At 34.7% G+C, this 17,262-nt stretch overlaps 1 protein-coding gene across 1 annotated transcript; it reads left to right on the top strand.

Moving 5' to 3' along the window:
- Positions 1 to 12,091: 12,091 nt before the first annotated feature.
- Positions 12,092 to 15,164, top strand: LOC103419305 (DNA-binding protein S1FA). Its single transcript, XM_008357416.4, has 2 exons — positions 12,092 to 12,369; positions 14,666 to 15,164. The coding sequence occupies exons 1-2, from the start codon at positions 12,334 to 12,336 to the stop codon at positions 14,858 to 14,860; spliced, it is 231 nt and encodes a 76-aa protein (XP_008355638.1). The 5' UTR covers positions 12,092 to 12,333; the 3' UTR covers positions 14,861 to 15,164.
- Positions 15,165 to 17,262: the final 2,098 nt, after the last annotated feature.

The raw sequence follows: 17,262 nt of genomic DNA on the forward strand, positions 1-17,262 counted from the left end.
ATCATGGAGAGGGAGGTAGGGTGTGGATATAATGCTTTCTTTTCACGAGCAATGTCGATTCCTATATGGTCAAAAGTGGAAATTAGAGATTTTGAGTGGGGGCTTGGTAAAGTATATAGCATAGGAAATGAATGAATATTTAATATTAGCTTTTTAGAAACTTCTTTCATCAAGACTTGGTGCTGGTCGGTGTAACGGACAAATTACAACTGTTGCATTTTTTAATGTTTATTTTAATCATTTATTTTTAATACCATTCAATTTTATGTACCACAAAAAAACAATTGCATAATGATTATTAAATAGACTATTTTTCCTTTTTGTTTTCGGTAACTAAAGTTCAAGGCAAAATTGGTTATTCTCAGCACCAACGCCATGATATACCCGTAACTTCAAGCCGGAAAATCTTCAAAGGTACTTTTTTTCAATTTTCTCTTTTGCTTTCTTCCCGAACTTTGAGCTTTGCGTTTCCTTTATAACGTTTCTAAAATTAGTGTTGTTTTTTGGTTCTTCAATACAAGATGCTTATCTTTGAAATGTAATCATGTTGGCATCTAATCTTATTAGGTAAAGTATATTTTGCACTTTCACTTTCGCCCAAGCTTTTGGTTATGATTAATGGATAAAGTAAAAAATAAATTTCTAGCATTAAGAAATGCCCTTGAATTTTAGATTTTGTTCTCTCAACCTTCAGCTTAACTTTGAACCTTTTAAATTTTAATTTTCAGTTCATGTTAATACTTCTCAATCGTCAATTTTATCGTATCATTTTATTAATTCAATACAAGAAGGCATAGTTAGTTTTGAGTTCCCTTAACTTTCAATTCATGTCAATACCTCTCAACCGTCAATTCTATTATAACTTTCAATTAATTTTTATCGCGTATGTAAAGCACAAGATCAGACTTTTAACGGCATACGTCAACAAAATGCTACGAAAACGAGAATATAATTATTAAGTACTTAAACTTTGGATAATCAAGTTAGAAAAATCAAACTTAACACATATGCAAACAGATTTAAACGCCGATACTAGACAAAATAAACGAAATGTCGATCTGTTTGGCAGAATAACCGACAAAACCAATGGCAGAACATAACTGGCATGAATTGAAGTTTAGTGCCTCAAAATCAAATTGAAAATTCACAAGACAACAAAGTAGAACAAGGACTACAACAACTAAAAAGTTGATTAAATAGTAACCCTAGCTCCAAATACGAGATAAATTAAACAAATAATAAAATAATAAAAATATGTATAATATTAAAATCCAAATTAAACACATTAAACGACATAGTTCGTCCAAATTTCAACTGAGCTCATTGCTTGTCAAAAGAGTTGTGATCTCTTATTTTTCTTCAAATTTTTATATTATGGATCCAAAACTAACACGTCGAACGAAAGAAACGTTAATCAGAATAACTTGAAAAGATTAAAACATCAACTTTCACGATATTGATATTGGCACCAACAAATAATCATTTAATCCATGAATTACCGATTCTCCAATCACTTTGTAATTAAATAGCACTTCCTTCTTTTAACTTTCTAGTATCTAAAATAACACAAATTCCGTCAATTTCTCCGGTCGACGTTATGCTCCCCATGCGGCCCAGATACAGCTCATCCTTGTCAGAGTAATGTGCAAATTTACAAAATATATATATACTCTTCAATTTTATTTATTTATTTTTATATTTTGGTCTGAACATATGAAAGTGACTAATAACGTTCATGAATCCATTTAATGCAGAAAGCGCAGATACCTTTTTTTTTTTTTTTCACATTTGTACCTCTTTGTGATAAAAAGAAATAAAACAATTTACCCAACTCGTTGTTTTCTATTTTTTGGACGGGTACCCTATATAAGGTTAATTGACATGTGTAATTTAGAATCTTGTCAGCACTGAAAATATTGAACTAAAATACATGTATACTGCTTATTTAGGTACATTGATTTCATTATTGCATATTTAAGAAGGGTGTTGCAACCTTCACACTCAAATTTTCTTGTTTTAGCTTCTTGGTTTTTGTTTTTGTTCTGCAATGTTGTTTGATGATTAGATTTGTCTAATTTTTAGGCCACCCTTTAAAGATTAATTCTAAAAAAATCAACCAAATATAAAGTTGTTTAACCGTTAAATTAGCATTGTTAAGATTTCAGTATTTAAGTGAAAACATGGTTCGTCTATTTATTGATTAATGTTAAAAGATCATGTTAACACATGATTCTTTTAGACTCATTAAAATAATGTGTAGTTGTTTTTTATCCCAATAGATGAGCTTGGAGAGAGACCACTAAAAGATAAGAAAATCAAGATATTGAGCCTACAAACCAACCTAAGGAATTCAGATGACAAAGCACCACATCAAGAACAAAAAACGACTACCATCAACCACCTCTCATAACCCTGGATTGTCCACTGACAAGAAGAGACGAGCACATAACTTAAAGTACTTTTCGACCGTTAAAGCCAATTGGTAGACCTAACAACTCTCTGGCACGAAGGTCTGTCCAGATGTCACCTCCGATATGTTGGCCATCAACAAGAAAAGAAGTTTATGAAGAGACATAAATATTGTTAGACCTAGCTAGGATAGAGTGCATTTCAACCACTTTCTAACGAGAAATGCGCTCGAGACGCATCGATCCGAGAAATCATGCAAGTAATTATGTGTAAACATCATTTCTTCTCCACATGTTGAGTGGGTAATTGAGTATGGAGGAATAGCTTATAAGTCGTATCTACGTGTTCAGCCCATTAAATGATAAGACGGTGAGAGAATTAAGAGCACAATACTTGTAGGGCTCACTTGCCTACATAAAATGGTCGATCACCCCTTACAAGTGGTCACATGAAAGAGAGTTAAATTACATTACACTTTTAAACAGCTATTGTAATCCACATCAATATATATATATATATATATATATATCAAGCCACCACGGTGGATGTAGTCCATTTTTAAGGGTGACCCACTTAAATCTTGTTGTCAATTATCTAGCTTTATATCCTGAGCCTTCTAAAGGGTGACGATACTAATCTTGTGTTGACCTCCCAATTGTGAGTTAACATAGACCATACAATTTTGAATTTATTTATTTTTTTGTGCAAAGATGATATTTTAATAATAACCTAGAATATAAACAGTTCATATTATCATACAACATTGTATGATAAAAAGAAGAGCTGAAGAAGTCAAAATAAAAATGTCTAAATAAGAAGATTGCTAAATCAAAATGCCAAGTGGGTTTGTGGGCCCGTGGCAATGTGAGGAGGCATATTTTAAATATACATATTTATTATTTTGTTCTGTATACATTATACCTATACTAAAACCCAAACTCGGGTGCACTGTTCATGGACAATGCGGGGACAAAAATGCCCCCCAAAATGGTCTTCGGGTTTTTTTTTTACTCTGCTTTTTTGGTCCATGTCTTCCATGTATTGATCATCAGCGATGTTTCTGCTGAGAGTGTTTTTCCCTTTTTGTTTCGTTTTCACTCATTTCTTTGTTCACTTTTACCTTTCGTTTTTCAGCTTCTCTTTCACCACTTTTTGTTTAGTTTTTAGATTTCTATCTTCATCTTCTCATCTTTGCTCATGTGCTTCGCATGTCGGCTTCTTGGCGTTTCAAGTCTTCCTGTTTTGTGGTTAATTGTGTGTCTTTTTTGTTGCCCTTTTTTCCCACTTTTTGTGTTAATTTTGTATTTAGAGTTAGGTCTTATGTTTGAATTTGGGTTTAGCCAATTTTGGAGGTTTAGGGTGTGTTTGTTGCACCGGACTATCTCGGACTAGACTAGCTTTAGGGACTAAGCTGGACTGGCTTAGACTAGACTAAGTTGGATTGACTTAGTGAAGCTGTGAAATCCCATTCCTGGATTTCACTGTTTTAAATCACGTATTCCGTATTTCGTATTCTTAGTTTTGACGCTTTTATATTTACAGCGTATTTGATCCCTACGTATGTTTCCACTTATCTTTATATATTTGGATAGTACTCGTCGAGACAAACGCGTGGGCACAAACAGAATGTAATTTGGAGTTATAACAAAGATTCTACGAACCTTTAAATGTTGAGGGCATTTTGGTAAATTAACAATTGAACACATGTGAAATTTGTTGTCTTCCACATGGGACCCACAGATTGGTCCCTATTTTTCTGGATTCTTCTTTCCTCTTCTTCTTCTTTCTCCCGCTACTCTCCCTCTCATTCACTCTTCTTCACCTAGACACGCCATCATCCACCACCATTTTTTTTCCAGCAAATTGGACCTTGCAAACACCCTCATGTGTTCACCATCATCCCAAGAACATGTTTCATGTGTTGGATACTTGAGTTTACCTCGGGATCAAACAAATCAAGAACCTCCATTTGAGTCATCACTTTGCAAGTCAATTTCCCATATATTCTTACCAAGGTGAGACCTCTAAGCACCATAATCGGATTCCTCATGATGTGTTGATGAATTTTCATGGTTGGATCGTGTGATTTGGTTGAGAAATGAGAAAATTTTAACGATTTAAAGTTTGCCCAATTTCCAGCGAACTCATGACCTTCCAGACTATTTTTCGGCCACCATTTGGACTTTAAGCAGGCAATGATAGTGCATGACATCTCAATTCTTGTGCTAGGGTGCGTTAGCGCGGACTCCAAATGAGTGACTTTAATCTATGTGATATTGGTGATTACCCTGTTTTCGTAATTGTTATCCTGTGTGGATATGACTTGGTTTTATAAATATGTTTTCTATTGAATTGTTATTTTTAATACTTAGCCATTGATATGGTTTGATTTGTATGATTGACATGTTGTGATGAAATGTGAGGGCTAGTAGTGGACTGTTAACCCATTGTGATGGGGATTTGTTGCTTCGATGCTGTTTCATTTCCCGCTTCGTTGATGCACTCTAAATTAAGTATTTGTGCCTTGTTTCACTTCATTGAGCTTTTGTAAATTGAGTAACTTGTGCCTTGTTTCGTTTCCTTAAGTTGTTGTACATTATGGTTGTTGGCTTTCCGCTCGGTTCCGTTGAGTGATCTGAAACTGGGTTTCCGCTGGGGTTCCGTTGAGTGGTCTGGTTCCCTGCTCCATCTGGATTTTGTTAAGAGGTCCAGAATTCCTTGTGCTCTGCGATTCCGTTGAGTGGTCCGGAATCGTATCCAGCTTGGATTTCATAAAGTAGTTTGATATCCATTATACTCCGCGATTCCATTGAGTGATCCGGAATCGTATTCACTCAGATTCCGTTAAGAGGTCCGGAATCCCTTCTACTCCACGATTTCGTTGAGTGGTCCGAAATCGTATCTTGGTTGGATTCTGTTGAGTTGTCCGGAATCCCGATTGGTATTATGGTTCCGTTAAGTGGTTCGGAACCCAATTAATTGCTTTGTTGATTCTTCGGATTGAGTTCGATTGAGATAGCTTTAGTGATGTAGGCTTTGGCCGAACTGTGTCACTCTAGCCTTACTTTTCATTATGTTGTATGAGTTTATGGTTGTGAGCTTTTGTGATTTGTTTCAGACGAGCCGTTGGATGTCTGGGTGACTCCTTCAAGATTTTCAGTGACTTGATTATGATTTCATAAAATATGATTTTATATTTGACATTTATACACCGTGATTGATGGATGGTTTTTAATATTATCACATACGTTGTATTATTATCACTCACACGAGCTTCGCCGCTTATCCGGGTTGTTGTTTGCCCAGTGCACCATTCCGATGGTGTAGGGGCGATTGTGCAAGTATTATTAGATACGAGGAGCTTTGGGGTAGCAAACAGAGTTCTGAGAGCTTGGAGGGTTAGGTTACCCATATACTTTTCCTTAAACATACGTGATTATTGTTATTTTAAGTTCAGTATTCCAGTTTGTATTTCCTGGCATCCCCCTACAGTCTATCGTCACGTGTCGATTTCGGACGTATCTCGAGATCGGGGCGTGACAGAAGCGTTTGGTGCAGTATTTGACTAAGTCACGGACTATTTTTTTCATTTAAATATAATTTTTAATTCATATTTACTAATATTTTACTATTATTAATCTGCAATTTTTTTTCTCACTCATTCTCTCCCTCCACTCTATGTATCTTTCCTTTCATTTCTCATGTATTACATCGTTTCCGTTGAACTGAACTCTGCTCTGCATCTCTTTCCTCTCTCTCTCTCCTTTCCTTTTTCTTCTTCCAATTTCAAGTTTAGTCAAACCTTTCTCTTTCCCTTTCCACCTCTTGCCCTTCTATTTGGGTGTTTTGCAATTTCCAGATTTGGTATTTTTACAATTCCCAGATTTGGGGTTTTTGCAATTCTCAAAGGCCCAGCCAGGTAACCGGTGGGGAGTCGGGGTTTGTGGAGTTAAGGGAGTGAGAGACGGCGGTGTCTTGGGGTTTGAACGCTTGGATTTCTTGTGGGGCTGCAAGACCCTCTTCGAAGTCTCTGTCATGACCACTCCGACTCTGAGCATGTAGAGACGATGGCAATTTTAGTGAAGAAATTTGAGACGGACTTGGATTTCTTGGATTTGTTTCCGTCAAACCCAGTTGAAGGCGAACGCAAGAGACGGTCTTAGTAGTTTGAAGCATTTTGGGGGTTCTCGCTAAGACCTCCTAGCAAGGTCGTTAGTCCTTGTGAGCCCCACTTAATCTCATTAAAACTAGTCATTTCCAGTACCAAACACGAGACTGGACTAAGTGTTAGTCCAATCCAGTCCAATGATAGTTAGTGAGGGCAAACAAACGCACCCTTAGAGTTAACTGTTTCCTTTGGATTTTTTCTGGGGGTGAGGCTTATAGAATGCTAGGGTTTTCTCTCTGTGTTGGGATTTTGAGTGTGACTGTGTGATTTTATTCTAATTTTATTTTTAACAAATAGTGCTCTGCATTTTTTCGTTTGTGTGTTGTGGTTGTGATTATGGGTGTATGATTGGTTGTGTTTTGTGTTTTTAGCAAACGTTGTTGTTCGTTTTTCCCAGCTGTTGTGTTGGCGTTTTCATGCTGGTTGTGCTTCAGGTATGTCATTTTTCTTTCTCTTTCTTCCGCTTATTTTTACTTATTTTCTATTCTTGGATGAATCTAGTGTTTAGATTAGAGTAGAGGAAATAGAGAATAGTAAATAAAGAATGAAAGAGAAGGCTTTCTTACGCTTAATATGTTAGTAGACAATTGATTACCAAATTCATTGACAACAATATGATAAATGTTTGTTCAAATTAATCACAATGAAATAAAGAGTTTAGGTGATACTACAAGCATTGAATGGCTAGGGCTGCAATGTTGTTATATGAGGTTGCACTCTTACAGAGATTTGGAAAAGCTTTAGTGTTTTCAGCCCATCAAAGATGAATTTTGGCTAAAACCTAGAAATACACCACGTTAAATAACAAGAGTCTGAGCAAAACCAGATCAGTGGTTTGTTTGTTGTTCGCTGATTTGATTACGATTTTTTATGATGCTGTGTTTTTTAATACCTCCGTGTTAATACCGGTTGATTCTAATTTATGTCTGTGTGCCTCATGTTAGAGATCCGTCCGTATTTTATTTTATTTTTAAATTATGCATGTTGTTGGTTGTTGTTTAACAAGAGAAACAACGAATGTGTAGTCTCTCGGTGCATGTACTTTGATGTGGCTTCTATGACTGCTAAAAATTAGATAGCGCCTACTCTTTGTAAAATAATGGTTTTTGTTTTCTGTGTTGGTTTATTTTTCCACATTTTCTGTTCTTAGATGAACCTTTTCTATGAATTTGGTTTTTCCTCTGCTGTAGAGGTTGAGTGTGTTGGAACTCATTTGCTTTTATGTATTTATTTTCCTATATTTTCAAAGTATGCTTTTTTACTGATTTTTTTGTTTTATTTTTTGGTTTTTTTCCCAGATGTGTTTATCTGTATACATACGTTGATGGTTACAACGTGTTACAACAGTGTATTGACCTTGGGTGTGTTCTTAAGTCATGTACCCAATTTGGTTTTGACTGATTATTATAGAAATTAGAGACAATCACAGTGGTATATATCAAAATTTAAGAATTTTAACTTGCAAGCACTGAAGTCCTTTCGCAAATCAGACACTTTATTGAAACATTTGAAAATGTTAGATATAATTAAATGGTATTTGTGGGTGTATGATTTGGTTGCCTTTTTATTTTCGGGAAATGACATTGTTAATTTTTTCTGTCTATTGTGTTGTTGTGTTTCTGTGTGATTCTACTTTAGCTATATAGTTTGTGGTTCTCCTTTTTAAGCTTATTTTTTCCGCATTTGGTGTTTCTAGATAAATCTTTTCTTTAAATTTGGTTTTTTCTTTGCTGTGGAGGTTAACTGTGTTGAAATTCATTTGCTTTTATGTATTTGTTTTCCTGTATTTTCAGAGTGTGTTTTTTGCTGGTGTATTTCTATATTTCATTCGATGTATTTATTTAATATCCGTGCGTCATTTTCATTTTGGTATATGGGTAAGGATTGTTGGCTATAAAGGGTTAAGGTGGAAAAGCTTGGAAGAAGATAGAAAGTCTAGCACTCCATAAAGATGACCATGGGAGGCTATGAACAACTGGCATGATGACTAATAAACCCTAGAAGGTTGGCGTGGAATGGTGCGTAGAAGGAGGCGGCCAACCAATAACCTAAAAATCAAGAGATGGTGAATCTATGAGTTGATGTGGCATAAATATTACATGCGAGCTGACGTGGTCCATATATTTAGCATGAGGTCTTGATTAATTGAGCGATTTATACCATGCGAGAAATTTTTCATTGTGACGGAAATGTGGGTGGTATATCACGTGTTTTTAGGTAAATTGTGGGAAAATTTATTTTTGAAGTTATTAACTTTTTAACACACATATCCCATCATTTGTATAATAATACGTGATGTATCACCTCGTATGCCGATCATACTGAAAAATCTAACATACTACGCAAGTTGAGGTCAGATATGTACCCAATGAGAACAACTCAATTTGCCGGCTTTTGGCACTATAAATAGTAGTAGAGTTCAATTGTATACAGCATGCAAATGTTGCAATTAACGTGGGAATACACACACACATTCTTATATTATATCTATACTAGCATTTACCTATACACTTTGTGTGTATGAACATATTTTTTTAGAAAATGAGAAGGAGAGGGAGAGAGAGAGAACGTGGGGGGAGTGGCAGGTTTTTGTTTTTGGTTTTTTTTTATTTTAAATATTGGAGGTACATTACTTGTAGGTGAGGCTTCAATAAAAAATAGTAAAATTTGAACATGTGAAATTACATTATTGCCCATCATTTTTTTTTGTGTGATAGAAGACTAAGTAGTCTTTTCACCCTCTTTTGGTTAACAAAGAGTGTTTAATTAATTATTAGAGATATAGATAAAAGATCGAGCTTAGGTGGGAAAGGATCCTCGCCGGATCTTTTCCTAGGGATCCCGTCACTCGTTCATCGTATATTGTGCGGTCAAAAATCATTTCAAAATTTAAATTTTAAAATTAAATATAAATAGTACTTAACGAAAACTGACCGCACGATATACGATGAACGAATGAGATCATGGGATCCCTAGGATCCCTAGGAAAGGGATTTGGCGAGGATCCTTTTCCAATTTAGGTTAGAGATGTGTTGTGATTGTTAGTGGGCTTGTTTTGTCGAGGTTCTAGATTTCGAGGTGAGTGGTACATATAATGTGTTATAAACTTCTTATTTTCCAATAAATGTGAAAATAACGAACTATTGTGTGTTTTACTCTATTTACAGATCTTTCTCTATTTTCAAGTCAAAGATGTTTGATTTCGTGTAATCACTTTTGATGCTTATACATACATTATGTGTGAATTGTTGAGATTGTTCAAGCTATCTCCAAGGGCCTCCAAGGGGAGGGGGGAAACAAAAAAAACCCAAAATTTGGGCCCAAAACTTCTCTAAGGAATGTATTATGGGGTGGAAATTTTGGGATTTTGGGTTTTGGGAGGAGACTTTGGGTTAGCTATCCCACGGGATGGATAAGGTATCAAGTGGGCCAATGGCCCCAACTCAACAGATGCACCACGTGAAGACCAACCGAAGCAGGGCAATAGATGTAGGCTGGTTTGGTATTGGTGTAGTTTGAAGAAAAAAACTGTTTATATTGTGCTGTGAGAATAAATAGTTGTGAAATAAAGTAACAGAGTGTTTGGTAAACTTTTTTGTAAAACTGCTTTTGAAAAAAAAAGCAGTATTATAGTGTTTGGTATAACAGCTATGACTGTGTGAAATGACCAAAAATTGTATAATACTAGATTTGCCATTAATTTAATTTTCTTAACAAATAAAGGTGAATTGCTAAATATACTTTATTTTTAAAAGAAAAATATTTATAAACTTTATCTTAAACATATAATCCAATGTTTAACAAAAAATCATACTCCAACATTCAACATATAATCCAATATTTATGCTGCTTCACGTTTTCAATTTTTTTTTCAAAACTCATTTTTACTGCTTCACGTTTTCAATTTTTTTTCAAAACTCATTTTTGCTACTTCACGTTTTCACTCAAAACTATGAAAATAAGCTGTTTTTAAGTGTTTACCAAACACCTTTTTGAGCTTAATTTTTTTTATACCCACTTTTTATAAAAGCACCTCAATACCAAACCAGTACGTAATAGGTAGACAAATTGTCTGCGGCAACCGCATAGAAACCAACTTTTTATGGCCCGAATTAGCGTTGTTAGCGTCTAATGGTTGTCGCATCCTATGGGTTCTTCCAAAGTGGTGCGTCTAGTTACATCTCTTTTCAATCACATGGCTCAAATTCAATTTAATCAATTTTAAAAGTAATAAGAAGGATCCTACGACTAAATTTATCCAATGATCAAAATAATATTAATTAATCCAAATCAAATCCAACACCAAAACCCTATAAATACCCATTAATTAAGGGAACTTTAACGAAAAGCTTCCGATACTATTCACTTTAATGAAAAACTATATTTTTACACCAAAAAGTCAATCTTTGGTATCATTCACTTTACCTTTTATTTTATCATTTTCGTTTAAACTCAAAGTTTTCAAGTCATTTTCATTAGTTTTCCCATTAATTTAATTTGTTCACTAATCCATAAAAGAAAATTAAAAAATAAAATCCAATTTTCTGATATTTGTTCACCAAAACTTTATGTAAGTATTCGAGTCAAACCTTTAATCCTAGGGAACTTTAACAAAAAGCTTCCGGTACTGTTTACATTAACGAAAAACCACATTTTTACACTAAAAAGTCAATCCTGGTACTATTCACTTTACCATTTATTTTGTTCTTATCATTAAAACTCAAAGTTTTCAAACCTTTTTCATTAGTTTTCCTTTAATCCTAAGCCCCTTTCTGAGAAAAAAAAGAAAAAAAAAGGGCATAGGATTACTAAGCGCCTTGTGTAAGTATTCGAGCCAAACCTTTAATCAATTGTCGAAGCAAATTCAATGGGTTCGGATCTGCAAGGTTTTGGAGTGGAAGTAAGGTTCGGTAGTAACGACATGCTTTACTTGTCAGGAATTGGTGTGATTCTCGACTTTTACATATATATTAAAACTTAAGGAACTAAAACAAAAAAAAAAATAAGCGCCTTATCTTGAAGATCACTAATCAAATACTCAGGGGGAGAATTTATAAGCCTTTTTTAACAAATCAATAAAAGCCCAAGTAACTGATGGCCCATCTTCAATAAAAGCTCAAAAATTGATGGCCGATCGTCAATTCCAAGCCCATTTAACCCCAAAATTCAATACAAAACATTCAGATGTGAATATGTCATATATAATGTGGTAGTTGAGTTACTTGACTTCTTATTTTTTTAATTTTTTTTGCAATAAACAAAGAAGAAGTTAAATATAATTCAAATTTTTAACGCATGAATCCTATTGACAACCAATAGAAAAACAAAACTAAAATCAATTTTAATAATTTTTAATAGATAATGTAATTATGTAGCTCAATATATAATAAAATAAATATTTGGCATATCTATTAAAAATTAAAAGATTTAAATTTTATTTTTAATTGACAACGTCATCTATCTCACATTCTCTTAAGCGTTGTTAATATTGTTTGCTAAAAAAATAAAAATATTTTTTGATATATTGTGTTTGACATGACATTATGCTGGAACGCAAATTAGCAATCACATGGACAAGTCAATCCAACTGGCCGTAGCTGATTGGTCCAACACCTCATCTTTCCAATTACATACCTTATCAGATCTCACCTTTCGTATTTACTTCTTCCGGAACCCCTCTTTCCCTCTATGGTTCACAGTTGATACGGTGAGCCGGATCTCTCAAAGTCTCTCAGGCTCAGAGCGGCAGGACGGCCATGGCTGACCAGTTCGAGGACAAGGTCCCTCCTTCGGTATGATTTCTCAGAAACGCCAATTATCTCCTGCAATTTAATCAGCCATCTTGGATTTTGTATTTCTGGAATTGGGATTTAGATGTCTCGTTTTTTCAGCTGTTTTGAGGTCCTGCTAAGCGAAACTTATGCATGCATGCTTCAATTTAGTGGCATATTAAATGTCTGGGACTTGTGTGTTGGTTGATTAGACAGAGTTACATTTCTTGATGAAAGATTTTCGTGATCTGAAAATTGGTATTCCAAAACTGGGATGAAACCCAGATCTTGGACATTTTCCATGATTGAATCTGAATTAAGAAACAAGCCTGTATTTATTGGATTTTTTGTGTTAGGTGTAAATTAAGAACTGCCAAATCAAATGCCACCTTAATTTTGTTGGAGTTATGTTAATTTATTGATTGATTGATTTCCTTGTTGATGCATTTATGTTCTCACGCTCTTGTATGTATCTGCGAGTTCAATGCATGATAAGAGATTCAGATGACAAGGAACTTTTACCCAGAATTGTTATCCTCACGGGTGGTTTTTCTGCATAATTATGTTGGTTTTTCAAGTTGAATGATTGTAAAATGTTGGCTTTTCTTAGTGAATGATGCTAGTCTGTTTAGCTTGAGATGCATGTAATTACGTGGAAATGATGTGCATGAGTATATATTTCGATTCGTATAGAAACGGGTTTTTTGTCCATTGATGAAAATGTAATAGGTCTATTGTCGATCTGTCATACTTATATTTGGCTAACCACCCAGTGAATGGGTTTGGTGGTATTGGTCTCCATTTGAACTCAAACCATGAGTTTGAGTCTCACGGCTGTCACCGGTCTATTTGACTAGTGGGTTTCTACCATGGCCCTTTAATGTTTCATGGCCTTTATGAGTCACTTTCTATTTCACAGCAAAGTTTCTAGGTGGTTGGGTGCATGTGTGCATGCTTGTCAATGATTCTTCCAATTGATGACTCGTAGTTTAAGTCTTAAGACTATTGGGATTGAATCTCATTTTGTCCTTCTTTACACAAGCTCTGTCCTAATTTGGATTTTGTTTATTAGTGAAGAAACTGTGAAATAAAATTCGCACTTGTAATTTGTCCCTGGAAATCATTTTCAATTTGTTTGTAGGCATAATATAATAGTGCATTTAAAGAGGATTTGTGAGGAAGATAGAGTTCCTTACAAAAATACGGGGTCCTAACTGATAGATTATGGTCATTAGCCTTTGTCTTTACATTGTTATATTTCACTGTCTAGTTTTCTAAACATTGCTTTGTTTTTATTTATTTGAAGGAATAGCAGGACTAAGCCAGTGGGATTTTCACTAGTTCTCATATAGAAATAAAATAAGTCATGTTTGTACCTGAGTGCTTGGTTTGATAACCTGCTACTAATTTATCTTCTGCTTCTGGTAAATCAAAAAGTAGTCTCTCGCATTCTGTTAGGAATGAAACGATAAAAATGATAAACCCTATTGGCTGCTGCCACAAATTCAATTCCCAAAACCATATTTTCATTATGTGCTGGGAGTGGGATGCACCCAATTTAAAATTGTGTTTTTCTATTTAAACTCCACAGTCTGTCTTAGTTCACCCCGAAATTTTTTGACAGCATAATTTCCAATACCCTTACTAATACAACACAACCCACAACAGCTGATAAAGAGAAGGGAAAAACCTAGAGAAAACCCACCACACCCCAGACACTGACCAGCACTCTCTCCCAATTGCTGCCACACCAACGATATTATCACTTATTGTAATCTTTTTTTATGTACAGATGTGTTTTTCCAACATATTCTCTCATATTAGATGTTTTTGGCTCAGAAATTTATGTAGAAAGGACCAGAAACTATGTGATGGATTTACACCCTTAGAAAATTAACTGATGGATTTACTCCAAAATGAGTGTCAAACAAAATTAAAAGCAAGTACGATGCTGGGAGTGTTCCCAACATCCTCTGTATATCTGTAGTGGGCGTCGAATTTGAAATAGGGCAAAATTGGAAATTAAGGTGTCAAAATTTGGTGTGGTGGTTAAATAGAAAAACTCTTTAAAAATAGGGAAACAATTCGATTCAATTGGACATAGTTCTGGAACTTGGATGCCGTTGCATCTTCTATAGGTATTCTCACATAGGAAGCGGGTCTAAATATCCAGTTGAATGAAGAACATTAATTAGTGTGATAGTTAGGGATTGTTGTTGAGTGGTGATTCCAGCAGTGCTCTACATTTTCCCTTAACCTTGTCCATTTGTGTGTCTGTGTCTGCTTGGAAATCTAATTTACAGTGGTGATTTTGCAGGATGCAAAAGGGTTGAACCCTGGAATGATAGTGTTGATTGTTGTTGTTGGGCTGCTGATGATTTTCCTGGTAGGAAACTACGCGCTTTACGTGTACGCTCAGAGAACTCTTCCCCCGAAGAAGAAGAAGCCAGTGTCTAAGAAGAAGCTGAAAAAGGAGAGGCTGAAGCAAGGCGTCTCTGCTCCAGGAGAGTAAATATGAAAGACTTGATTTCTTTTGCAGCTCTCCGTCACGTCGTAAAGCGTTGTGTTCAGATGTTTTTCCAAGCACCTTATGTGTTTAGGATTCAGAAGGTTTTTCTTTATTTACGTTAATACTCGAGGGGATTGAAATTTAGTTGCAACTTTGGGAAGTGAAGTGAACCCGGTATCATCGTGGAGACCAGGGAGAGAGAATGCTGTTACTAAAACACAGTTTTATCTTTTTAATTTCCCTTTTGTACTGAGCCTTAACTTTGTTGAAGGAATAGTTAGAACTTGGAAAGAATTCCGTTACCAAAGCAGGAGCCTTATGCACTGGGTACGACATTTTTATGGTTTGTTTCTATTAACCGGGACACTGGAAGAAACAACCAAATGCTTGGTTGTACAATAGGATGTAACACCGCATGACCATTTTACTATGCTAGTTCTGAATTATTAGATAAACAAAATTGACACAGTTTGTGACACGCACAATGATGCAGTTCACCTATATTAGATAGTGGCAACGACTTTTACCTCTTTCATCTGTTCTGTGGAGTACGGCTTTGGCAATAGCATAATCCTCGCTTCCTATTGATTTTTAAGCCCAAGCAATGACTCTTACTGACAAAAAATTCCACCTTCAAAGTTGCAATCCATAGAAAATGTTAAAAATCAGAACATATTTTCAAAAGTTTCTGCTAATCCCACTACATAGTCTAAACCATTTAGAATCAATTAGAAAAGAATTCATGAACTTCGCTTGATGTAAAGTGAACCAACATAGCCAAGGAGACTCGACTGAAACCCCTACCTTTCGTCCTCTTTATTTAACACTTCACACACATAATAACTATATATATATATATATATATATATATATATATATATATATATTGTTTTTCTTCTTCTTTTTTCTTTAAGTAACAGTAGTGGTTATGCAATGTAAGTTCACTTAAGCTTTCGAACCAACCCATGTAGCGAGCTTTAGGTCAATGACTCTCAAACCACAAGGGCTTTAGGGCACTAGGTGTAGAACACCCCTAAGGACTTATTAACTCGAGCTGAAAAGGCTACGAAACCAACTAACCACCCTGCCCCATGTCAAAACTCTACCGTTTGATGTGAGAATTACTGCTGGTTAGGCAAGATTGGCCCGGTTACTAGACAAAGCCTTAGATGAGACAATTATTACTTTATTCATAACAATAACTAACTTTACTTAGAACAAAAATTTTAAAATAAACTTAGACTAAAAGTAAGTGTTCAATCTCACTCTCCACAAACCATGTTGAAGTGAATGTGCAAATTTTCAAAGTATAACTCATGAATTAGTGTCTAAGCAACGATAAATAGAAAATACTCTACTATGGGTTTAACCTTCACCATGTCCATTTGTTCTTACGTTTAAAATAATCTATGGATATTAACTTAAAAAGAATGAAAATTTTATTGACTCAAAATTAAAAATCTAAAAATTCTAATTCCCACCCCCAAACTTATTTCACACTTTGTCCTCGAGGTGTGGGAAAATAAATAAAAGACAAAAATAACACCTAAAACTAACTGACTCTAAAAAAACGACAAAATTAAAATAAACAAATATAAAATAAAAGAAAGTGCATAACAAACCAAAATTTAAAATAAGAAATGGACACATAGGGATGGCAACGGTTCGGTTTGGGGACGGAAATGTTATATCTATCCCCATAACCACGAAAATTAACCATACCCATAACCGCAAAATAACTATCGGGGATTATTCATAACCATATTCACTGAGTAACGGATTTTCAATCGGTTATCGGTTATATCCATCTTCGTCAAAAAAATTAAAAATTATATTCATCCAATTGACGCACTATAAATTTTAGTAGATACTACTTCTGCCATTAAATAGCCACATCCAATTACAAAAAAACATAACAATATATATTTGAAGTTGTTCATGATAAGCCAATATGATAAATTGGTCCAATAAAAAAGAAAAAGAGGACAAAAACAAATACGAAAGGAAGACAAAACAAATTGTCTAATAATTCCAAAACTTGTGATGACAAAAGAACGAGATATTTGCACTTTGCTTCTAGTTCCACCAAGCCAGTATCATATTTCATGGTGCTCCTCCTTCACAACCATCAATGGAGCATGATCCCTACATTATTAAGCAAATGACGAAATAATTAATATGAATCGTTGTACACATATAATCTACAAAGAAGATAGTTATATACATATAATATAATTGCCAATACTTACCTCATCCATATCCATATCTTCAAAATAAGTGTAGCAACTGACGTGTGCATTAGAACAAGAAGCTAGTTGTGAAACATAAAGACTTAAATTAGTTCTAAAAACCGAATGCATACTAATTAATTAAGTTTGAAAAATAAGTTCGAAATTAAGATTAAA

This window comes from Malus domestica, chromosome 04 (assembly GCF_042453785.1).
Source record: "Malus domestica chromosome 04, GDT2T_hap1".
Taxonomy (NCBI): Eukaryota; Viridiplantae; Streptophyta; class Magnoliopsida; order Rosales; family Rosaceae; genus Malus; species Malus domestica.

What these genes read in the sequence shown, in the direction of transcription:
- LOC103419305 (XM_008357416.4), top strand. Translation starts at nt 12,334, where the DNA reads ATGGCTGACCAGTTCGAGGACAAGGTCCCTCCTTCG. An exon ending in AGGACAAGGTCCCTCCTTCG is followed by an intron (nt 12,370 to 14,665) that starts GTATGATTTCTC and finishes GTGATTTTGCAG; the next exon opens with GATGCAAAAGGGTTGAACCC.